General features: G+C 49.1%; 1 protein-coding gene across 1 annotated transcript in view; it reads left to right on the forward strand.

Annotated features, from left to right (window-relative positions):
- The window catches only part of NTN1 (netrin 1), a 250,050-nt gene that overhangs the window by 212,565 nt on the left and 11,616 nt on the right, over positions 1 to 25,869 (forward strand). The window contains exon 5 of the mRNA XM_006863420.1: positions 18,857 to 18,931. Within this exon, the coding sequence (XP_006863482.1) occupies positions 18,857 to 18,931 (75 nt within the window). The remainder of the gene's footprint in view (positions 1 to 18,856; positions 18,932 to 25,869) is intronic.

Consider the following 25,869-nt stretch of genomic DNA (forward strand, 5'->3'; position numbering starts at 1 on the left):
GGGTCACTATGAGTCGGTACTGACTTGATGACACCTAACAACAACAACATTAGTGATGTCTGCTATGGGATTGGTCAGGGAACCTGATGGCTTGTGTGCTACCAGTATTGGCTATCCCTCAATCAGTGCTTCTTCTGGCAGCCTTCATGGTTTCCAGAGTGAAGTGGCCCCTCATTAAACCTTTTAAGCACCCTGGGTTTCATAGCCACTTTCTTCTTCCCCTTCTTGCCTGCCTGGGTTCTCATTAGTCACTAAGGGCAACATGTCTGGTGTATCATTTCTGAAACCACTAGGGGAAGAGACATGTCCCTGGGTCCATGTGGCCTACCTGCTCCTTCCTTTCACTGCAGGCTGTGAACAGGGCTGTATTTCCCAAGGATGTGGCTGGTGGGAGCTGGCTGTTTGGGAAAGGGATATGACAGGATGAATGGGAATGCCGACAGGGAAGCTGAGAGGAGGGTTGGATGAGAAGAGGCAATCCTCTACACTGGATATGAGAGACCAAGGGCCATTGCTCAGTGGTCACCAGATGGTCCCCTGACTCCAGGGACAAAGCTACCTCTGGGTGAGAAAAAGGCAGCTCCACCCACCAGCATCATTTTGGGCCTCGGTTTCTTCATGTGCATGGTAGAAATTACTGTTCTGATAATACCACCCTGGTTTTCAGTGGTCAGCACTTGTGGGAGAAGTGTAGGGAGTCCCTGTTGTTCTGTTGGTGTTGTTAGGGGCCGAGGAGTTGGTTGTTGCTCCTAGCAATCCTCAGTACAACAAAGAGAAACACTGACGACAGACCTGCACCACCCCACAAGTGCTATGTGTGAACCCATTGTTCCTGCCACTGTGCCAACCCATCTCGTTGGAGGTGGGTCTTCCTCTTTTTCATTGACCCTCCATTTTACCCAGCATGATATGCTTCTCCAGGGACTTGTCCCTCCTGATAACATGTCCCAAGTATGAGAGACAAAGTCTGGCCATCCTGGCAACTACAGTGCATTCTGTCTGTCCTTATAACCCAGATTTGTTTGTTCTTTTGGCAGTCCATGATAGAATATTCTTCTCCAACACCATAACTCAGATGCATAGATTCTTCTTCTGTGGTCTTCCTTAGTCATTTTCCCAACTTTCGCATGTATATGACGTTATTGAAAATACCATGGCTTGGGTCAGGCGCACCTTAGTCCTCAAGCTGACATCTGTGCTCTTCAATGCTTGGAAGAGGTTTTTTTTTTTTTTTTTTTGTAGCAGATGCTTAACATAGTCTGCTGCTAACTGAAAGTTTGGGGGTTCAAGTCCACACAAAGATGCCTCAATAGAAAGGCCTGGGGATTTTCATCTGAAAACCAGCCTCTGAGAACCCCATGGAGCACAGTTCTACTCTGACACACATGGGGTCACCTTGAGTTGGAATCGATTTGATGGTAACAGGTTTTGCTTGTAGGTTGTACACTCATCACCAGCTCAGATGTTCTGTCTGGACCTCCGGGTGGGTCATGTGGATTGGACACAGCTGCCTCTGAGGCTGAGGCGGAATCTGTCGGCAGGGAATGAATGACCCAAGATCTGTGGAAATGGTGGCAGAACAGAGTCTGAGGTAATCAGTAAGGCTGAATTAATCTCCTCAGTGTAGCTGACACTGGCTGAGAGAATTGGGGTAGGCAGCTGAGGGTCCAGAGAAAATTGTGGATGCCCCAAACTGGTTCTGTCTGCTGAGGTCTCCAGCCTCTAGTCAGGAGGGCTTTTTTCAGTCCCAAAGGCTCTGGGCAAGAGACTTTAATCTAATTACATGCTTTATTTGAGCCAATTTGTTTTCCAATCCATCTTGTTCAGCACGAAGAAAGAGCATGCTGGGGACTCATTTGCACCCTCTTGTTCCAAGTGGAGAAGAGAAACTGCTTCCCCACCCCAGCAGGTCCTGGCACCCCACCCGCAAACCTGCCCTGCGAGGTGGGGGCTGGCACGGGGGACATACACTTCTACCCACTAGGGAAGAAAGCCTCACTTCTTGCCTGCCCAGGCCTAGGAAAAGCCCAGTTCCATGCATTCGTCTCGTTTCTTTTGCTTTAGGAACCCCAGTGAACCCAGTGAAATGAGAATGGCCTTCTAAGCCAGGCGACCAGGGAGGGGGCTCTCATTCCCGGGAGAGTATCCAGCTCAGAACTTCCCAACTGCTCTTCTGAGAGCTGGCCTCAGAATCGAAGGCCCATCATTTCAAACCCAGGTGTATATTTTTTTAGAATAACAAACCCAGTTGCTGTTAATTCACCCCCATGTGTGCAGAGTAGAACTGTGATCTCTAGAATTTCCATGGCTGTTGACCTCTCAGAACATAGATATCCAGACCTTTCTTCCAAAGTACCCTGGGGTAGGTTTGAACCACTGACCTTTTGGATAACAGGGGATTTAAAATCTGTGTTATTAAAGTTCAAACCAACCCCCTGAACCCTTCACATGTCCCTGGAGAGGGAAGATACCTATGTTCCCACTGTTCTCCCCAAACCTCAGCTTTTGTTGTTTAACAGGATTTTCCACACCTGCCGTTTTTCACCCTCTATAGTCCTGCTTTTAAGGAGCTCTGGTAGCGTAGTGGTTACGAATTGGGCTGCGAACCGCAAAGTCAACAGTTCGAAACTACCAGCTGTTCCGTGGGAGAAAGATGAGGCTTTCTGCCTCAGAAACCCTGTACAGGGTTACTATGAGTCGGAACCGACTCCATGGCACATCACCAACCAACCAACCAATCCTGCTTTGGGCCTTTGCCTCCCTACTGTTTCTGCAGTCTTGTCCTGTGGTACCAGGACCTCTTCTGGCCTCTTCTGCCCTTGGGCTGGGGGAGTCCACAGGTCACTTGTCTGGCTACATGATAGTGGCCGTAGAGCCTTTATCTCCAACTCATTCAACCAGCATTTACTGAGGACTTGAAGCAGTAGAACAGACAGTGGTCTCTGTCTTCAGGAAGGACAGACAAAAAACAAACCCAAGTTGCCAAATACACCACAAGTGCTGTGAAGGAAATGGAGCCACGGTACATGGATCAGCCTTCGGAACAGCCCAAGGGGTCAGTCATTATTGGGTGGATTCACTGCATGCTGGAGTGGGAAATCCTTTTGGGTTTAAAACACAATGAGATGAATTTTCTGTCTCCTAAATTTTGGTATTGGTGTGGCACTGTAGGATCAGCACTAGATGGTGAACTACAAGGTTGGCAGTTCAAACCCACCAGTTGCTCCTCAGAAATCCTATACAGGGTCATTATGAGTCTGAACCGACTCAATGGCACAACAATAACAACAAATTTTGGTCAAAAAGAATAATAAAACCATTCGACTCCAACTCATGGGGACCCTGTGTGTGTCAGAGTAGGTCTGTGCTCTGCAGTGTCTCCATCACTGGTTTTATGGAAGTTACTCAGGCCTTTCTTTGGATGGATTCAAAATCTCCAAACTTTCAGGTGGCAGCAGGGGCTGTTAACCGTATGCACCATCCGGGGACTCCAAATATAATACTAGTTGTCATTTCATAGTCTATCACGTCACTTGAACGTTAAAGGATTACAGACTCCAATCCTCATTAATAAATGCGGACTCTGAGCTTCAGCAAAGTACAGTAAGGTGGACACGTGGCTTGAGACTCATGGTAGCCTGGTGCTACCCCAAGATCTGCCAGGTTTTTCCCATTCCCAGATCCTGCAGCCTGGAAGTTCATTCAGAGAGCCATCATTCTCATTGTATCTCACTGAGGAAGTGCCTCTGTTGTTGTTGTATGCCATCAAGTCAATCCCCATTCATAATGCCCCTGTGTAACAGAGCAGAACAGCCACAGAGTTTCCGATGGTGAGACTTCATCAGGAGGGACCAGTCCCTGGAGAAGGACATCATGCTTGGTAAAGTGGAGGGTCTTCAAAAAAGAAGAAGACCCCCGATGAGATGGATTAGCACAGTGGCAGCAGCAATGGGCTCATGCTAACAATGATTGTAAAGATGACGCAGGACCCGGCAGTGTTTCGTTCTATTGTGCATCAGATCACTGTGAGTCGGAACTGACTCGACGGCATCTAACAACAATCTTTGGAGAAGCAGATTTCTAGGTCTTTGCTTTCAGTGAGCAGCTACAGTTCAAACTCCAAACATCTCAGTCACCATTGTACCACTAGGAATCTTCTTGCCCCAGTATACAGACCTGTGCACAGATACTCCACACCCAAAATTAGCAGACCAAATCCTTCAAGAAACCCACAGACCTTCTGCCATTGAGTTGACTCTAACTCATAGCAACCATATGTAGGAGTTTCCAAACTGGTGTGTTTGAACCATCCACCTTGCAGCCAGTAGCCCAGTGTCTAACTCACAACACCAGTCCTGCAAGAGAGCCTTCCAATTCGGAGCTTGAGGAGGCTGCTTCTCAGGCATTGGCTGGGCAGCCCGATCGAAGTCTCTGCCTCCTGATATTTTGGGTGCTACGTAAGCCCTCTGCATCCTGCCTTGTGCCCTTTTTGTTGTAAAAGGTTTAAAAGATGCACAAGCCCTTTACCCAGACTTTCTCATGCATGTCACCAGAATGATTGCCAAGGGAGCTGACTGATGTCTTTTGTTTGGGAAGCTTGTATTTGTGAGTTTTCTTTCAAACAGCCTTGGTATCTTATGGTGTATTTTGTTCTGCTGTGTTCAGGATCACACTGGGGGACCCAGAGTTGATGTTTTGATGGATCCAAGAGGTAGTTAGTGGTATATCCACCATCACCCACACTGCACTATGTGCTGGGACACCAAGGCTAGCTCACTGTTGAGGAAAGAGGCAGGCCGACCATTCTGGGCCAGGGCATAGGTGCTAAGGAGAGCCAGCTTGGGGGCGATGAGAGGAAGGGAAAAAAGGCTTCACGGGAATGGTACTGGGATGGATTCCCATGTGCTGGAGTCACCAAGAGGAAGGGCACTCAAGGCCGAGTGTGGTGGCTGTCTCTGTGAATGGCCTCTAGTAGAGTCCCTGCATCTCCCTGTATCCATGGAATCAGGTTCTGTCCTGTCCACATAGCGAGTACCTTTCACTCGAATGGGGGAGACGATGCTGTAAGTTAATGGAGTACATACTGCAAGACCGTGGGCCTCAGGCAAGGACAAAGGGGTGCACTCTTGATGCCGGGCATCTGCTCTCTATGGCCCACAGCACAGTCAACATGGGCCCCAAGGAGTCAGGCATACTCCACTGCTCAGGCCTGCCACACCAACCCACTTGAAGGTGTGGATCGGTTTTGTGTTTCTCCTGAGGCCCAGCTCCAGTGACAACTCCTCAGATCTCAGTCTCCTCCTTGCCTTACAACCCCATCACCATTAACCCTCCATCATCACTGAAGGCCCACTACACTCCCCCTCCCGGTCCCACATGAAAGGCATTTCATTGAGAAGTGGTCTTTGGCCACCCTCGTCTCTGTCACCCCACCATAGTTGTACTTGTTAGTTGCCATCCAGTTAGCACCAACTCATGGGCGACCTCACACACAATACAGTGAAATGTTGTCTGCTCTTATACCATCTTCACAATTGTTGGTACACTTTAGCTGGTGGCTGTGGTTGTGGCCACTGTGTTTGTTAGATGCCATTGAATCGATTCTGACTCATAACAGCCCCATGTACAGCAGAACCTTCGGGTTTGCTATTTGGAGAACAAGGAGAGTGGGTACCGAGGAGGCTGTCACAGGTCTGTCAATGCCCTCACAGTGGGTGGCTCTCAGCATAAAGTCCTGAGAAGGGAACGTGCGAGTCCTGAATGTATTGTTGCAAAGTCCTGCACTTTCAGGATGCTGGGGGAGCAAAGGAGCCATCCCTGAAGCCAAGTGTGACAGTGGCCACACTGGGTAAGGAACCCACAGAAGGGGATGGGAGTCCCCTGGAGAATGCTCAGTGGGGGTCTGCAGAACCAACTGTGGCCCTAGCTAACGGAGCCCCCAGACTCATATATGATGCTGGAGGAGTAACCAGTACTTGACTATACCTGGATAAAGTATGCACATTTATATGTCTTCAACCAGAATGTATATGTGCCGTCCTTGAGGCAGAAAAAGGCTTGTATGTTAAATGGCTATTTTCTACAAAGACCACTTTAGGCTTTTAAGGGAGTCCCTGGGTGGTGCAGCAGGTAACATGCTCTCTGTTAACTGATAGGTTAGAGGTTCAAGTCTAGCCAGAGATGCTTCGGAAGAAAGGCCTGGTGATCTATGTCTAAAAAACCAGACATTGAAAACTTTGTGGAGCACAATTCTACCTGACACCGTGGCGTCACTGTGAGTCAGACTCGATACAATGGCAACTGGTTTTCCATTTTCTAAGAGCATAGAAATTTACTCTTTGTAACCACAATATGGAGTAGGGATCACGTTTTGGTGACTTCAGGTATTCGGGGGCCCTGGTCAGCCCAAGATAGCCAATCCTGATAATGAAACATAAAAGCCAACCTCAGCAACTAACGACCTCACACCTAGCACCCTAAAAGGTTCAAGTCTGGCCTGGGAACCTCTGGCCCTTTTGCATTCATCAAGCCCCACAGTTTCCCATGGGCTCTGGAACTCCCCTCTGCTCCCCTCCGTATTCACCCAGCCTTCATTCAGGCCCCGGAATGTGCAGGTTCTGTTCTGCCTCAGGTCCTTTGCACAAGCTATTCTTCCTGCTTGGGCATGTCTTCCCTCAGATCTGCTCAGCCCTGCCTCCTTCACCCTATTTACTTTTCTGTTTCTTCCTCAGGGAAGTTTTCTGACCACCTTGTTAGAACATCACCCAGTGAAGTTTCTCCAAAGTGCTTCTCAGCACCTGAAATCCTCTTGGGAGTCATTTTTGCTTGTGCTTATTTTTTTTTCGTCTTCCACTTGAGACATTCTAACTCAGCTTCCGTATAGGCAGAATGGAATGGCTCCTTAGACGTTCTAAGACTGTAAATCTGTACAGGAGCAAAGAGCTTCATCTTTCTCTGTCAGAGTGCCTGGTGGGTTTGAACCACCGACTTTGCTGTTAGCAACCCAACATTTACTGTCACTAGTGCACCTTCCTCCCATTCCAGACAAATGTGAGCTCCTGGGATGGTAGACGCAGTTGAAGCTTAGTAAATATCTGTGAACTGCTCCTCACTCTTCCTTTGTTCGTTGGTATAAGCACTTGTGGGGTTGGGAGAACATGAAATAGCTCTCTCTCTCTCACTGTCTCTCTTACATACATGCAAGTGCACACACACACCATAGCACTGCCCAGTAGCCCAAGTCCTGTGGATTTGGAACACACCTGTCAACTCATTGAATACAGGTATCATCCCATGGTAGGGTTATTATCCTCCATAAGTCTGCATTCCACATCTTCACTCAAGAAGCGATGCCCATCAAAATATTTTTAGTGCTTTTTTAAAATTTTGATATGCAAGAATCGTATTCACATGGCAGTAAGATTTTAAGGAAACTACCCGAGTGTCCATTAATAGATGAATGGATAAGCAAAATATGGACATACGTACCATGGAGTATACACCTTCCAGCCATAAAGAGAAATGAAGTTCTGATACATTCTACAACATGGACGAACCTTGAAGACATTATGCCAAGTTAAATCAATCAAACACAAAAGGACAAACAGTGTATCCTCCACCTTCTATGAAATATACAGAATTGGAAAATGCATAGAGACAGAAGTTGGTCGTTGTGTTGCTAGGGACTGGTGGAAGGCATGAATGGGGAGCTCTTGCTGAAGGGGTATCCAGTTTTTGTTTTGTTTGGAGTGATGGGTATTAGACACGAAGGCAGCACAACATGGTGAAGGGAATTAATGTCACTGAACTGTAAACTTAAAATGGGCAAACTTTCTGTCACATTTATTTTCCCACAATGAAATTAAAGTTAAATATATACCAAGAGCTAAGTCAAAACAAGAATATAGAAACCAGCTGTTGTCTATCACTCAGAGATCACCACAGTGAGCATTTTAGTGTGTAGTATATTCTTTTAGAATAAAATCTAAACCTCTGCCCTGGTTGACAAGCCCCCAGTGACCCCCTATGGACTCCCTAACCTCATCTCTGTCTGAAGTCTCCCCCTCTTCAGCTCTGCCCCCTTCCTTTTAGGGTCTGCTTTCCCATCCTGGGACCTTAGCACTTGGTGTAGCTTAGAATGTCCCCATCCTACACCTGTGTATCACAAGGTTGACATGTTAGGTTCCCTCCCAGGAGGCTCTGCATATCTAAGTAGGTCTGCACTCTTTTCCCCTATTTGTCACCAATGTATCCTGCTCATTGTTTTCATGGCACCTAGTGTGCACATGCAGGTTGTTGTTGGCTGTTGTGGAGTCAGAATCTCCCTCATTGGCAGCGAACCCATGTACACCAGGATTAGAACATTGTGCTCCATAGTGTTTCTTTGGCTGGTTTTCTGGAAATAGATGGTCAAGCCCTTCTTCCTAGTCTATCTAATCCTAGTCTGGAAGCGCTGCTAAAACCCACTCAACGTCGTAGCAGCATACAGGCCTCCAATGACAGACTGTGGCTGTACTTGAGGAGCACTGGCCGGGAATTGAACCGGCGTCACCCACTTGGATGACCAGAATTCTACCATAGTCCTCTGGTGGATTGACATATCCCCATTAGCTTCAGGATAGACCCAGTGGCTCCCTAAACCAGTCATGTGGAGGTGCTTAGCAGAACTTTTTAAGTGACTGAATGGATGATACATTCATAGAAGCAGCAAAGATGTGTGCATTTTCGGGGTTTTGACATTCATTTCCAGGTGTGTTCCCAGCAAAGTCTGTATTCATTTGCCTCCCAATCACTTGGGGTAGGGTGAGGCAGGGTGGGGTGGGTTTGCCTTTCCTTGCTTGATAGGCACACAGAGCACCTTCCTGCTGATTTAATATGCATCTCTTGGAGTTTTTGAGGTTGAATATTTTTTTCATCCCCTTCCACCATTTCTATTTCCTCTTTTATAAATTGCCCATTCCTTCCTTTGTGATTCAGCTTGCTATTTTTCTTCTTTTCTTATTGATTCAAAAGCATTGTTTCTATATTAAAGATTCCAATCTTTTTCTATGTTGTAAAATACCAGTCATTTGACTTGATAGGTGACACAAGGCACCTAGGACCCAGCCCCTCTGGTCATTCCATTGATAAAGAATGCCTCATTTATTTATTTCTTTGGGGTGGGGGAGAGAGTCGTGATCTTTATGCCCCAGATCCCAAAGTTCAATGCACAGTATGTGATTGAGACAACTAGGGCTTGTGGGTAATCACAGGAGTGAGAGCTACAGAACTGACCGTGGAAAGAGCCTGGTGGTGAGGGTGGGAAGAGTGGTGAGGGGGAGAGTTGTGAAGTCCCTGACAGCCCAGGTCCAGGGGGTGAGAGTTTGCATTGTGGGGAGTACCCTCTCCACCCTCACCAAGGATGTGGGGGTCGCCTTGAACCCCACAGACACCTGCAGCACATTGACAGTTGAACACGTTCCATGTTGGACGTGCTGGCCTGGAGGCTCCCAAGCAGCTTTGTGACTCCAGATCTCGTGGAGCCCAAACTCTCCCTGGGCAGTCTGGTCACACTTCCCTTTTCTCACCTGTGGTGGCCTATCAGGTGGCTATGACTTGGTGGTAGTGGGTTTGGTTTGGGAGAGGGGGTGGGTGGACAGAGAGGCCATGTCAAAGTGTCCCTCAAATGCCCAGCCTTCCTATTGGCATCTGAAACCCTAACTGTCCAGCTTTCTGTGCCCTGGAGAGGAGGGATATTGGCGGTGTGTCCGTTGCTCCTTACGCCCACCGCCCACCTTCCTGAGCCCAACAGCCTAGAAGCAGAGGTGCTGCGTGGGGGCTGATGCTTCGGGAGTCAGTCCCCTGCCAGCTCCCCGCCCTGCTCTCCTGCAGGGAGCCGTGGGCTCTGCCTGCCATATGCTCAAAGATGAGCTCTGATCCAGTGAGCAGGCCTGCCCAGCAGGTTTCTGGCACCTGGGGCCCAGGAGCAGACCAGAGGGCAGGCTACCCAGGTTGGAGGAAGAGGGTGGGAAGGCTGGCCACTGGGACTGGGCCTTCAAAGCCACCTCTTGTCACTTGGCTGTGGGTTGGCTAGGGGAGCAGGTGGGAGTAATAAAGGGAAGGGCAGGCTGCTCCCAGGAGGAGCCGGATGCCAGCCTGCCAGGATGGGCCTGCTGCGAACCGGGCAGATGGCGGCCTCCGTCTCAGTGGCTCACCCTGCGATTGTGTGAGTAAAAGTCGGCAGCCAGGCAGTATCCAGGTCCAGCCCCAGCAGCTCCTGTCTCTTGTTGGGCATAGCAAGGGGGATGACCCTGGTGTAGGGGCACCTGCAGGTCTGGCAGTACCCACTTGTGCCCCAAGGGTCTCCTAAGAAAATGGGACATAGGCACTTCTGGGTAAGGTGGTAGGGTGTGTCTCAGCCAGCTGGTGAGGGTAGGATCGGTCTTTAGTCCTAAGTGAGAACGGTCAGTTGGTCTACAGGGTTAGTTTGAGTTTAAGGGTATACTAGCTTTTATATTTGCTTTCCAAAGGTCTTAGCTTTGGAAACCCCATGGAGCACAGTTCTGCTCTACACACATGAGACAGTCATGGTTTAGAACTGACTTGATGACAATTAACCACAGCAGCAAGTTTTAATAAAAACTGCTTGTTATCGGCAATTTCAAGTGGTCCAACCTAATAGCTTTCCATTTGTGTCTATGACTCTGAACACATCAAATGGTATAAAAATGAACTGCCCTTTAAATGTTTAAGTGTTTGAAAATGTAGCCAAAGAGGTCCAAGATTAGTAGTCTAATCAGATTTTATATCTCTTCTTTCATTCAACCTGGTCATTTACGTTTTCCTTTTAAAAAAATAAAATAATGCATTGCATTCAGAGTTCTGAAATTTTAGCATAAAATTGCCTATTATAATCTTCTAATTTATTAAAATGCACTTTGCATTGTGGCTAGACCCTTTTTCTCATTTACTCCCTACAGTGTATCTGCTTTCTCTCTTTTATTCATAATTAGACATGACAGTGTTATATCTGGGTTATTTATTTGTTTGTTTGCTTCGGGGCTTTTCAGAAAATCAGTTCTTGGCTACTAAGAAGTTTTAGGTTTGTACAGTAAGTACTCGAATCTCTGTTTCTGTTTTTATTCATTCCTTCTGCTTACTTTCCCTGGGTTTTGCCCTGTTCATCTTCTAACTTCTAGAGCTGAATATATTTCATGTATTTTTCCATGCTTTCTTGTTTAATAATAGAAAATATTAATAATAGAAAATACTTATTACAGTGTGGTTAGGAATGGTGGCCTGTACAATTTCAACTTCTTTGGAATTAATTTAGGCATCTCTCACTACATGTGTGTTTGTTTCATTTTGTGTTTCAGTTGGCTTTTGTTTAATATCTTTCAATGAGATATTATTCTACACAAAACAAAACATATGTTTATTGCTATGTAGCTTTTTTGTATCCCTCTTAAATACTTTTGCCTTGAATTCTACTGTGTCTGATATAAATATTTGCACTTGTTAGTTAATTTGCTCATAGACATTTGTCATTGCTTACCTTGTAAGCTTTTAAAAAGTTATCTTAAGTAAAGTAAAAATGATGTCCTTTTAAAATATCATCATTTAATACTTTTAAATCAATTTTTCAATGAGAGTTGGGTCCATTGCAGTTATTTTTATTGATTGATTGATTGATTTTCCGGTAGTTCTTTTTCTTACTTGGTTTTATATCTTCTATTATTTTATTTTTGACATATTGTTATTGTTGTGAAGTGCCGCCGAGTCAATTCCGACCCATAGCGACCCTGTATAGGATTTCCAAGGAGCAGCTGGTGAGCTTGAACCACTGACGTTGCAGTTCAAACGACTTTGCAGTCTGATGCATTAACCCACAGTGCCACTTTCCAGATCTTTCCTGTGTTTTGTGGGTATAAGTGGTTTCAAAGTGTAATTTGATCTAATAACTCTTATTTGTCAGAGTCAAACATAAAATAGCATCTTTTGCATTCTCTCTACTTAAGACAGTCACACACTCTTATTCCCCACCTCCTTCGTTATGATCCAAAGTCTGAAACCCTGTTTTTATGTCTATGCGTATGTAGCCAGATAATTCCTCTCATTTAAAAATTATTTTTAGATCTACATTCAGTTTTAGAAACAAACTTGGAATCTCTATTCCCATTGTCTCTTTTCTCATCACTAGCCCATTTACACCAGGATATTGTTGTTATGTGCCGTGGAGTCAGTTCCGATTCATAGCGACTCTACACAGGGTTTCTGAGGCTGTAAATCTTTACAGGAGCAGAAAGCCTCATCTTTCTCCCGCGGAACAGCTGGTAGTTTCGAACTGCTGAACTTGCGGTTCGCAGCCCAATTCATAACCACTACGCTACCAGAGAGCTCCTTACACCAAGATATTACTCTCTTAGATTCTTGTGTGGGATTCCTTTCACAATTGGTTAAAACACATTCTCAAGTACTTCTTTTAATAAAGATGCACGGTCAGAGTATTTTCTAAACCCTTGCACAATTGAGAATGTCTTTTGTTCTTATGGTCATTGAAGATAGTCTAGCTAGGTATAAAATTCTTGACCTTAAACCTAAATCTCTAGGTGTAAACTTTTCACCCTCGAGGTCTTATAGACATGGCTCTGTGGTCATTTGGCCATTTATGTTTTGGTTTTTCTTAAGGTTTACATTTTTTACCCCTTATACTGTATTTCATGTATTTGCCAACATATACCGGTCTCTTTTCCTTGATTATTTTTCCCCAAGAATTCAATTAGCCCTTCCCTTCTGCAAAAGAACCCTAGTGGTTAAGCACTTAGATATGAACCAATAGGTCAGCAGTTCAAAGCCACCAGGGGAAAAAGGTGTGACAATCTGCTTTTATAAAGTCTTGGAAACCCTATGGGACATTTCTGCTCTGTTCTATAGAGGGTCACTGTGAGTTGAAATTGACAGACTGGAAGTGGTTGGGGTTCCCTTCTCTTTTCCGAGGTCTGTCTTTAGCTCAGGAGTCATGTGTTTACTTTTTATTTCTGCTCTTTTTAACCTCTGCTGCATTTCTCTCCCCTAGTGGTGCTGTGGGTTAGGCGCTGGGCGGTTAACTAAAGGCCGGCAGTGCAAACCCAGCAACCTCTCTGTGGGAGAAAGTGAGGCTGTCTGCTCCGTTAAAAACGTTACAGTCTCAGAAACACTATATAGGGTCACTATGAGTTCAAATCAGCTTGATGGCAAGGAGTTTGGCTTGGGGTGACAGCTCTCTCCTAATATGTCACCCCTTCATGATCTCTACATTCTTATCATTTTCTTTTTCATCATTTCCATGTCTTTATTCCCCCTGAAGCTGTGCGAGTTTCTCCAGTGTAACGTCTGTGTTTCTGATGAAGTATCTCTTATCTCTTATTCTGTTTTCTGCAGTATCAATTCCTTTCACTGCTTCCAAAGTGGATTTTTAATTGCACAACTGGGATTTTAAAGGTTTTTGTTCTCACTTTTTGTTTTATCAACTCCTCTTTCTTTCATGCACGGCCCTTTTTCTATCATCATGTGGCCTTGTCAGCTCAGCCTGGTCTCTCCTATGGCTTGCTGCTCCTGCTTCACAGAGGCCGGGCCTTTTTAGAAGTTACTTAAAAGTCTGACACGCCCATTTGGTTACGTATTGTCTAGGGCTGCTTTCAAGTTTACAACGGCAGAATTGAGTAGTTCTGACAGAGACCATATGGCCCTTAAAGTAGAAAATATTTGTCATTTGGCCCTTTGCAGAAAGAAGAAATGCCAACCCTTGTACCAGAGTGATGACTGGATTTCCATCTCAGACCCAAGCTGGGTGGCAGGGGGATGTTCCTAGCTTCTTCTCTGGTTCCCAGTTCTTCTTAATCTAGATTTACTACTGCCCCCAGCTAGTGGATCTTTGCCCTTTCCCACTGCCTGATTTTCTGATTCTTTACATCAGTGATTTTGATCAAGATACAAGTTACATCTGCAAACCACTGCCTTTTCTGTCTCCACCCTTCCCGTCCGTAAACTTCTGCTCTCTGTAGGATCGCGTTACCACAGATGCCCCTTCCCACTTCCTACCCATTTGTTTCCTGCTTGTTGTCTCTCTGCTATCCTCCCCACCTCCCAGATCTTTCTGTTCACCAGACAAAGGGCTGTGTCCAGTGGTAAAATCTGGGCAGGTTTAGCTCATTCCATCACCATCTGCCTCTAATTTTTGGAGATTGCTCCCAGATTCCAACATTGGGTCATCTATCAGTTCCGTTTGGGCATTACTGTGAATTTTCATTCTTTCATTGTCTTAATAGCTCTATTTTAGAACAAAACTAGGAGAGGCTGCATGGATTGCTGCCAAGCTGATACCATTTTGAAGAAGGAGGCAAAGCGGGGTTGGAAAGCTGTGGTTGTCTACCTAAAGACTGTCTCTGTGAACTTGGAGTGTAGCTGATAGAAGAAGGAGTTATAGGTACAATTCTCTTATCCAGAGTCACTGGTCCAATGACCTCAGCTGTCTGGAAATACAGCTAAATCAAGGAGAGCACAAACGATCACAAAATCCATGTCCTGAAGTGTATTCACTCTATCCCAAGGAGACCATTTCAGTCTGTTTTACATGCCCTACTGTAGCTTGGTTTTCCATCTTCCTAGCTCACAACTAAGTTGTTGCTATGGGTTACTAGTGAGTGGGCTTGGACTCATGGTGACCCCATGAACAACACAAACCCTGCCCAGTCCTGAGACCTCTCTATCACCATTGGTCTGTTCAAGTCCATTGTTGGCATCACCAAGCTCATCTTCCAGCACTATATGGAGCACTATTCTGTTGTGATCCACAAGGTTTTCATGGGCTGATTTTCATAATCCACCAGGCCTTCTTCTTAGTTTGTTGTACTCTGGAAGTTCCACTGATAACTGTCCATCGTGGGTGCCCCTGTTGGTATTTGAGTTACTGGTAACTCAGCCTCCAGCATCACAACCATACGCAGGTATGACAGAGTGGCAAGATGCATGGTGGTACAGATATGTTAGAATCAGCAAATCTGCAAGAAGTATGGAACCTTTTGCAATATGCACGTCAGACAAGAATTTCCAGCTGACAGAGGAAAGGCATTAAATCCATCACAAGAAAAATAAGAATATATGTGCTCTGAGGCTGACACCAGCTCCTAGAAGGGCAAACAGCTCAGACTGTCTTCAGCTGAGGGCAAGAACCAGCTGTGCGGGCCTTTCCTTGCCAAGCTGGGTGCTCTGTGCATGTCTTAGGTACAGAGACCCCATATTTACCCTCCTGGCATCTCATGGTTAAGACATGATTCAGACCCTGGTTGCATGTGACAATCCCCCAAGTCAGGGAACTTAAAGGATCGAGACATTTGAGCTGCTCCCTAAACCAATTCAGAGTCTCTGGTGGGGGACCCGGGCCACCTGTGTTTTCTGAAGCTTCCTGGTGAGTCCATTGTACAGCACGGTTGAGAGTACAGCTCTGCAGCCAGGCTGCTCCATTTGCCATGTAATCTTGGGTGAGTCCCTGAGGATTCTGTGCCTCAGTTTCCTCATCTGTGAAATGGGCTAAAGCAAAGGTGGAGAGGAAGCATTAGAACAGTGGCATCTCGTGCGTGTCATGTCAGCGGCTGACATTCTTTCTATTCATTTTTCCCTCATCTTCACAAATTCCTTCAGTCACTCTCGTGATTTGTCAAGATAGGATCTGCGAGCTTGATTTAATTAGCCAACGATGGATGCCGTACATTCTAGGATGAGTTCTGTCCCAGGTGAAGATACAAGCTCTAGGTGTTCTACTGTGGCGCTGTGGGATAAACACTGGACTGCTAACCACAAGGTCAGCACTTCAAAGCCACCTCCTGGGAAACCTGATACAGGGTCACTATGAATCAGAACCGACTAGATGGCCCTTTACAAAAATAGGTGAAGGTGGGTCACTCACCATCTGTCCTCTGTCAGTTTGTTGTACTGTGGAGGCTTATGTGCTGCTAATGATGCTAGAATCACTGCCACTGGAATGGTCATCCATGGTGGACAGGCTTGGGCAGAGCTTCCAGATGGAGACTAGGAAGAAAGTTCTGAAAATCCTATGGCTCACAAAAGGATATTGCCTGATACCTTGCTGGAGCCCTCTAGATGGGAACACAGCAATGTATGCCAGCATACGGGTGATCATGAGCCTGTTGTGTGATTGGACAGTGTTCCGTCCTGTAATTTGAGGTGCTGTCTGGAATCCTCGACTGGGAGAGTAGTGTAGGGGGAGATGAGGAGGTACAGAGGGCAGATTGATGGAAGGGCTAGGCCACCTCCCCTCTGCCCCACAGTGAGTCAGTGTGCATCTGAGTCGTAGGTAGGAACGTCTCCCTCTCAGAGATTTAGGGGGACTCAGAAGGACTGACTACAGGGCCAAGAGGCAGCAACCTGTCCCAGCCTAGGAAAGAGGAAGCAGCTCGTGTGGAATTTCTCCTGGTGGGGAAGGAAAGCGAAACCTTTCCTAAAGACTAACAAGAAAGAAGTTAGGGTGGATTCAAGGCTGTCCTGCAGTGACGTCATTGGCTCTGCTTGCGTTCCAGTACGCTTTCCTAAGTGGAGCAAGTCGGGGGAGTCCAGCCAGCTCACTTAGGACCACCAGGCCTTAGACTTTAATGCCCTGGGTTCGGCCGCTGCAGTGGCTTTGCATTGTGCGTCATCGGTTCCATGAGCTGGCAGAGACACCGCCAAGAGACGTAGTGGAGGGAAGTGACGGTGGATGGTGGTGACAGGTGATGCCCTGGGCTGTGGTCACCTTTCAGCTTGACCCTCGGGCTTGGCCACAGTGGAATGAAGGTCACTCTGTCTGGATGGTGGGACTAGAATGGCTCTGTGTGGCCCCTGGACAAGGACATCCTCAGTGGAATCCCTGTTTCTCCCATTTCATGACACAGGGCCTCTATGAGTCAAAATTACCTCAATGGCATTGGGTTTGGGGGTTTTTTTTTGTGTGTGTGTGTTTAGTTGCTAAGTGAGGGACCCAAGAACCGGCACAGGAGGCCGCTAGGGACTACCAGACTCCTGGCTCCGGGACAGTGGGCAGGAGCTATTTGACTTTAATTGAGGGAGCAGGCCACGCACCCCAGAATTCAGAAGGAGGCAACTGTCTCCCATGAGGCCAGCAGGCAGACTTGAGAGGGAGAGGGAGTGTTGTCTCTAGTTTTGCTCTTGTCAACTCTGAATGCTCCTTACTGACCTAGGCTGTAGTGTGGGGAGAGGGCACTAAGAGGTGCCCTGGTTCTGCCCTGTGCTCCCAGGGCACCCGGCCTACCCCCACCTGAGCCTGCGTTGTCGTGTTCTTTCAATGAGTGTGTGTCCCTTCTTATTTCTAGTTGCTTTCTCTGTACCAAGTCCGTGTCCAGCAGCCATGCCCACCATGACGACTAGAACACAGCTTCCCCACTCACAGCATGAGAACCCACTGGTGTTTACGGAGACGCAGCCTGACATACCAAGAGTCCTATGATCATGGCTTCTGAGACCCAAGTTCAAGGCCCAGCCTTGGCACTAACCTAAACCTACCACCCACCTAGTCAGTTCCAAGTCATAGCAACCCTGTAGAGGGTTTCCGAAGCAGAAAGCCTCATCTTTCTTCTGTGGAGCAGCTGGTGGGTGTCAGCTACCAACCTTGCAGTTAGTAGTCCAGTGCTTATCCTACAGCGCCAACAGGGCTCCTTACCTTGACACAGTTGTTGTTGAATGCTGTTGAGTTGGTTCTAACTTATAGCGACCCTGTGTAGGGTTTCCAAGCAGCAGCTGGTAGGTTGGAACCACCAACCTTGAAGATAGAAGTCCAGTGCTTATCCCTACAGCGCCGCACCAGGACTCCTGCCTTGGCACTAGCTGTCTGCAACATGCTGTTGTTGTTGTTGTTGTTGTTAAGTGCCGTGGAGTCGGTTCCCACCCATAGCAACCCTGAACAGGGTTTCCGAGGCTGTAAATCTTTACAGCAGCACATACTAAGCAGGTGGAATACTCTCTTGGGGCCTCAGCTTCCTCATCTGCAGAATGGGGATAACATGCTCATCCGGAAATGGATGTGAGAGTGAAAGGAGGTGGTGGGGACGGTGTGTCTGGTGTTCTGTGAGGGCTTGGCCATCGTGCCACGAATGCCACAGGATTTAGCGACAGAGTTACAGAACCTGCTCAGAGAGCAGGGAGAGGTTTGCATCTGCGATGGCCACCAGCAGGCCCTGGGCACCCCATCCTGCCTGCTCATTCCGGTCTCTGGATGCTCCTGAAATGACGCTGGCAGACGCAGGCCCTACAACCTGGCCTATCAGCAGTAGGGCCCATTAGAACTGAACTTTCTCCGTGGGGCATTTTATTTGCACACTCCAGTAGAGTGGACACCAAAGGGGTTTTCTAATACTTCATGGGCTGCTAATTTCCTCTGTGACCCCTTTTGTTGGGGCCTGACCCCATCTAGAGGCTCCGCGCCATGAAAGCCAGCGTCTGACACAGACCCGGGGCGCGGGGTGACAATGAAGCCTCTATGGGCTTTAATCAGGCTCCGGTTGCATCTTAAGAATGGGGGTGGGGGGGGGGAGTTTGTGTGGCGCTCAGCCCTGGGTGGCACAATACCAGAGCCCCCGGAGTCTCACGGAGCCTGAGACGGCCTGCAGGAGGCAGCTAAAGGATTCGTCAGGCCCAAGGGGGGCCGGGCGGGGGCCCTTTGTCCCCATGCCTCTTTAGAAGGCCAGGCTTGCCCTGAATGGCCGCCTGCCCAAGCCCTCGCCATGGCCTGGCCGAGGGGTATCAGGGAGGTGGCCTCCCGCCCGCCCCGCCAGGCTATTCATCGCCGGCCTAATTAGTTTTTGTCTGTGCTTTCTCCCCTGCCCGGCAGGCTGCGATTCCTACTGCAAGGCCTCCAAAGGGAAGCTGAAGATTAACATGAAAAAGTACTGCAAAAAGGACTATGGTAAGTTGTCTGGGCAGGGGGGAAGGGGGCCTGGGACCAGCGGGGAGTGGGCTGGGCTACAGGTGGCCCTGGGTGGCTATCGGTCACAGAGGTCAGGGGCCTGGGCTGTGGACACTGACTAGAGCCAAGCTGGATGGATTCTACGTCCGGGAATGTTTTCATCTCTTCCACCTTGGTCCTTCCATCTGGCTTGGCAGGAGGCCTCCGGGTCAGCAGAGAGCACCCGAGGCTGGGCCCTGGGCCTTCACCTTGCCCCTGGTGGGCGGAGTCACTGTGCAGCCCAGTCACTGTTCCTCTCTATTTGCGTCATCTGTGCCGTGTTTATCCTTAGACTGTGTTTCTCAAAAGTGTGGTCCTCCTTCAGAGAATCGATTCCACAGAGCCTGTGTGTGTGGGGTGCGGTGAAGGGACGTCTGTATTTTTGGTGGTTTCATGGTAGAAGTCTCACCTTCCATGTGGAGACCTGTGTTCAGCCACCAACTGTGTGGAGCTTGTGTGTTGTTATGGTTCTGAACAGGTTTCAGTGGCACATCCAGATGAAGACAGGTTAGGAAGAAAGTCCTGACAAACATTCTGAATATCAGCCAGTTGTTGTTATGTGCCGTGGAGTCGGTTCCGACTCATAGCGACCCTGTTCAGGGTTTCTGAGGCTGTAAATCTTTACAGGAGCAGAAAGCCTCATCTTTCTCCCGCGGAACAGCTGGTAGTTTCGAACTGCTGCCTCTGAGGTTAGCAGCCCGATTCGTAACCACTACATTACCAGTGGGACCAGATAAACCACAACAGTCCAATGTGCAGTTGGTCATGGGGATGGCCCGGGATCAGGCAGTGTTCCGTTCTGCTGTGCATTGGGTCACCATGCGTCGGGGAACTGACTCCAAGACCGCAAACTACAGTGACAACTGGTATTTCTGATGCATGTATAGTTTGGAAGGGGGCTTCCTGTGGGTCTTTCCCAGCTGGGAGTGTGGGGTGACAGCCCTCTCTTCAGCTTCCCTTCACTGGGAAAGCATGTCCCCACTGTACCATGCTGTATTGTCCCCGGCCCCAGGGACAGCGGAATGCCCCTCCTCTAACTCTCCTTGCCAGCCCACTCTAAGGATTTGCGGAAGCCCTCCTCAGCCACCCTAGCCTGTAAGGTCTCTATGGGGTTTCGTGCGGGTGGTGCTCCCTTGCATGGGCTGGAGTCTGGGCACTTCCATCATGGGGCCCTTATCTCTGTCCTGACCCTGGTGGGTCTGGCTGCTTCAGGCTGGGGCTGGGCCACTTCTTCCCACCTCTGCCCAGCTCTCTCAACTCCCTCTCCAAGGACAGCTGGATGCTGCCAATCTTACATGCCCCCTCTCCACCCGAGAGAAAGGTGTCAAGTCACCTTTCAGTCCAAGACCTCAGCAGCCTCACCAGCCACAGCTCAACAACACTGGCCACCTTTGGGGCAACAGAGTGGCTTCTCTCTCCCAGCCTGCCTCCCCAGGCCACCCCGTCACATTCTTGTCCCTTCCACAGCCTTTCTGCCTTCCAATAGGGGGACCTCAGAGACAGGTCCCTGCTGGTGAGGCCTGGAGTGAGACTGGTGCTTCTTTGAGCCTCAGTTTCCTTGTTTGTAAAATGGAGATGTTACGCCTGTTGTACCTGTGCGCAGGGTCCAGGGAGCAGCCCCTCTGAAGGTGACCACTCTTAGTCCCCAGGAAGCTGGGTGCGAGAGGGAAGATGAAATGCCCCCCACCTCCACCCCCTCCCAAGGCTTAGAGGAGAGTTTAGGGGCCAGGGGTCCAGTAGCCTAGGGTTAGAACTCCAGCCACGTGGGTTCTAACTGGGCCAATTGTTAGAAACCAGATTTAAGGGTTTTTTCCCCTCCATTAATAAGAAAAATGGTCAGGAAATTTTAGCCCTAATGAAATGAATGATGAGACCCAAAGGACCCCAAAGGAATTTTGAGAATGTCAGAAGTTTTCTCTTTTTAGTGTGTGCCTACGAGTGTGTACACACATGTATATACATACACACTGAAGCTCACCCCTACCCTCCACAGACCATCTGGTCCCCCCAGGATGAAATCAGAGCTAGCTGGTGAAATTCACCGGGCCATGGGCATCCACCTTCATGACCCCTCTGGACTTAGTAGAGCCCCCAAATCCCCTTTAAGTAAGTGCCTACACCACAAGGCGTGCAGAAACTTCCAACTCCCACAGAAAAAGAAATGTTGATTTTGCAACAAAACTGTGAGGTTGTTTAAAGTAAAGGCAGCATGCCTCCAAGCCAGCGTGGCAACCCCACAGAGAGGCCTTGGGCTGTGTCAGAATAAGCCCCTTGACCCACTAGCATTTAGTCTGCTGCAGGGGGCCTGATAGATGCATAAGAGCCCCTTAGCCATAGGGCAGCCCCTCTTGGTTCAGGGAGGGCCATTCACAGCCTCTGAGTTCCATTTGGTCCTCTGTCCTAACTCCCTGTCAGTCTCCACACCTGAGCCTTTCCTTCCCCACTTCCTCATGGGCTGTTAGAGTGAGGCAGGTGTTCCCCATACAGCCCAGATGAATACAGAGTGCAGCCACTCAGCCACGTGGTAGCACAGCCTCCAGCTCCCTCCACAGAGGCCTTGCCATGGCTCTTCCTCCTCCTTCAGCTCAAAGCGCCAGGGGCTCTACCTGTCACAGGGACAGGAGAGGTGAGGGGCCTCCAGACCTCACCAGTTCTGGCCTCCACACCCTACCCAGCCAGGCACATAGCCCAGACTCTCATGTTCTTGCTGCTGGGTGAGGCTGAGTAACAGTCCGTGGGGTTGGGGGAAAATGGGTGGCCCCTCAGGAAACTAGCAGATCTTCATAGCCTCCTGACCATGTCCCCAGTCTGCCCCTTCTGTTTCCCAAAGCCCCCCCCCCCCCCGTACCCTTTCCTCAATTTCTAGTCCCCAGAGCTGTCATTGCACTCTTGGGGTCACTTGTTAAAAGTCAGGGAGTCATCCCCACCCCTGCTCAACCTCTAGGCTCATGTGTTCAGGCAGGAGGCAGGAAAAGGAAGATGCCAGAAAGGGGATTGAATTTGGGCTTCTCAGGAGGACTCAGAAGGGGCTCTGCAAGGGGTGGGGGCAGGACTTCAGGGAGTGACACCCACAGGGTCTAGGTAGACACTGAGAACAGCCCTGGGATCCCTGGCTGTGGGTGGGGGAACCCAGGAAGTGGGAACAGACCTTGCCCAGAGGCTGGTGGTAGGTGAGATCTTAGGGTCAGGGTCCACCGGATCTTGTGGAGAATCTGTGAATAGAATGTTGTTGTTGTTGTTAAGTGCCATTGGGTCGGTTCAGACTTCTAGCAACCCTGTGTCGGGTTTCTGAGGTTGTACATCTTTGCAGGAGCAGAAAGCCTCATGTTTCTCCCATAGAACAGCTGGTGGACTCGAACTGCTGACCGTGTAGTTGGCAGTCCAGTGCTTACTGTATGCAGCCACCACGTGTGGAGTGGCATATATTCATACCACTCCTGGTCCCAGGGGGAAGGGAAGCTAGCGAGACCACAAAGCAGGTGGGGTTGAGCCAGGGAGGGCCGGGAAGGAAAGGCCCAAGGCCAGAACAACCCTGCTTTGACTGACTCCTGCCTTCCCAGAACCCCATCCCCTCTCTCTGTGGTCGCTGTTGAGCTATTGAGAACCTAGATATGGGCTTCACGGAGCCTGGGCCAGCACCAGTACATGGCAGTCTGGGGAGGGGACTTGGGATGTAGCCTGGACTGGTGGGTGGGCTGGCCTTGCCCTGTGTTGTCAAGGGTACTTTTTCATCCATGAGCAAGGGCCCGCTAGGAAGGGTTGGGATGGGTACTGAGCAAGGTGAGGAGGAATTAGGAGCCCCTTAGGTCCCTACATGGCACAAACAGTTTGCATTCAGTTACTAACCTAGAGGTTGGCGGTTTGAACTCATCCAATGGCACTGCAGAAGAAAGGTCTGGAAATCTGCCTCCTTAAAGATTCTTGCTAAGAAAACCCAATGGGGCAGTTCAGTTCTGCTACGTCTTGAGTTGGAATCAACTCAGTGGCAATGAGTTGGGACTATTTTGGGTTCATTGCTAAGTCACTGCCATACTTCTTAGGTGGAGAGACCCTGTGACCAGGAAGGGTGACCCATACCCATCTGTAGGGCACAGAGCCCGAGTCCCAGTCTGGAGATGAGAGTCTTCATTTGCTGTGTGACTTTGAACAAACCGCTTTACCAGTCTGGGCCTCAGTTTCCTCCTTTATCCAATGGGGGTGTGCGCCAGAGACATGACACCTTTCTAGAGGAGACACTGAGCGTTCCCCACACACACACCAGGTGCCACCTCTCAGATGTGGCTGCCACCTCCCCTCCTGACCTCCCTGGGGGCCGCCTCAGCCCTCTGTTGCCCTCTAGGGGAATCCAGCTCACCATGCAAATGCCTGAAGAGAGCCATTGAGGAAACCAAACTGTTAAAGGGAAGAGAGTTTTTAACTATCTTAAAGGTACTAGTAACTCCTGCTAATGTCGCAGGAAAATCTAACCTCAGACAGGCCCTTTCTGTTAATAAAAACTCCTAGTCCTATGCATGCATGTGTATGTATGTGCACACCACCTCAGATTGTATTTGTGCACGTGTGGTGTGTGTATTTGTATGCATGCCTGTGTTCACTGCACACCGTGTGTGTATTGAGTATGTGCTCACACATCTCTGTGTGTACCATGTGTGCATATGTGCGTGTGCTGGGTGTATATGAGTGTGTCATGTATGTGTATACATGTGTGGGCTCACACACATTTCATCCTGTGGGCCCCGCCCAACTGCAGGCTGAACGCATCTCTGGGATAGTCAGACACCTGTGTTGTGGGGTATTCACCCAGAAGCCCAGGCCCCCTCAGTGCAGTTGTAGCACTTTGTCCCTAGAAGGTTTGGGACCTGCGCTTGCCCTTGACTGATGTAGAAAATGCCATCCTCTGGTCTCACTGTGGGAGAAAGATGAGGCTTTCTGCTCCTGTAAAGATTTATAGCCTCAGAAACCTTGAGCCGGGGTCACTATGAGTTGGAATCGACTCCGTGACACATAACCACTCATACACAGCCTCCTCACTGATCTGCAGTGTAAGGGGGGCGTCAAGAGGGTTTTGACCTTCCCACTCCCCAGACCTGTTCTGAGTACCCCTCAGCTCAGCCCCCCGGGACCTCTCCCCACTCTTTCCCTGGCCCATCTGTAAGAGGTTCCAGGGCCCTGCCTCCTGCATTCTCTCCTTGTGTCTGTGCCCCATTGGATGTAGCTCCTTATTTGAGGGAGAAGGTTCCTCTGTTCTTCACCTGCCTCCTCCCTCACCTCACACAGCTGCAGCACACAATACCCTACACACACACACACACACACACACACATGTCCACACTTACATGTGTGCACACTAACACACATGCTCACACACACATAATGCATGTGCACACACGGTTGTGCTTGAGCCAGCTCATGCGTGTGCAGACACAAGTACACACTTGTGCACACTCTCACACACGCATGCACACACACACATTCACACCCCCCAGTCCCCCCTACCCCGAGTCACTGAGCACCTGCTGTGTGCCCCCTCCTGTCATGCTGAGGTTACATGGGTGAGGTCACATGGTCTTTGCCCTCCATGAGTTTCAAGTTAGGCGGGAGACAGACACACAAGTGTGGGCCACAGAAGGTGGTTGGTGCCGTGGATGCCTGGCCAGGTGCAGCCTGGGGCGAGTGTAGGAGGGCGTGGCCTGCTCTCTGGGAGGCTGAGAGAAGAGATCCCAAGCAGAGGGGGATGGCAGTGGGGATTCTGGGTGCAAGGAAAGAGCCAAGAGGGATGGAGAGAGGCTGGGACCTCTCAGCAAGACTGTGCCCACCAATACTCTCACCCTGTGGAGAGCGAACCTGCCGTGAGGGTTCACAGGCCCCTGTCCCAACCCCATCACGGTGGCCTGGATGCTACCTGCCCCTTCTTCTCTGGGACTCAGGATGAGGAGACAGACGGCTTGCTCACACTCTGTAAGGTGAGATCATCTCACTTTTGCCAGTTCTTGGAAAAATCATCCCTTCCCAGAAATGTTTATTAGTCACCCCTTTTGTTGAAAGACATTTTGGCACCACCAGATGGAAAAATCAAAATGCTTGTCATAAGATGATTTGTCTCAAGTATTCCTTCTGAGATCCCACAAGAGTTATTACTGAGGATGCAACGAGAAAGGGGAGTTCTCCTGGCATCTGTGGGGAGACGTCGGTTTGCTAGGCTGTTCATGTGCACTCATGCTTGTGGACTTATTTGAGGGGTCTGGTGGCAGGAGGGCATTTGGGGACCTATGCAAGTATCTGACTTCCATCAACACAGACGGCCCTACCACCGCGTGCCCTGGCGTCTCTGGATGCAACGGAAATCGAGGAAAAGGGTGTCTGTCTGGACTAGGAACTTCACCCACTTGGTTCTCATCCTTACTGAATCCTCACAGTTACTGCGTGAGGGGGTGGTTTTGTCTGTGTGAATGGGACGCAGAGACTCAATGAGATCAATAATGTTCTCTGGAGCAGGACTCCAGAGCCTGAGTTCTTTCTCCTTCCTCACGTCAGGGAGATGAGCTTTTGTCAGCATACAGCAGCAGACCCTTAGAAGACTCCAGAGCTGGCCGTCTCGACTCTCCCCTGGACCAGTGGGACCCTTGACTCTTGGCTCCTGGTCAGCCTCCATAGGGAGCTGGCAATGACACCTTCCTGGGTAAAGAGCCAGAAGTGGTCCACAGGGTGTCAGGGCTGGGAGTGACGGTGGGCATAGCCGTGGAGGTGGAGGAAGGCTGTGAGGAAGATCCAAGATGGCAGCTAGGAAGGCCCAGTTGGCAGAAGAGTGGAGGTGGAGGTGATGTTAATGGTAGAAATTAGATTTCCATGGTGCTAATGGTGTAGTGGTTATGAATCGGGCTGCGAACCTTAAGGTCAGC

The sequence above is a fragment of the Chrysochloris asiatica genome, unplaced genomic scaffold (genome assembly GCF_000296735.1).
Source record: "Chrysochloris asiatica unplaced genomic scaffold, ChrAsi1.0 scaffold00054, whole genome shotgun sequence".
Taxonomy (NCBI): Eukaryota; Metazoa; Chordata; class Mammalia; order Afrosoricida; family Chrysochloridae; genus Chrysochloris; species Chrysochloris asiatica.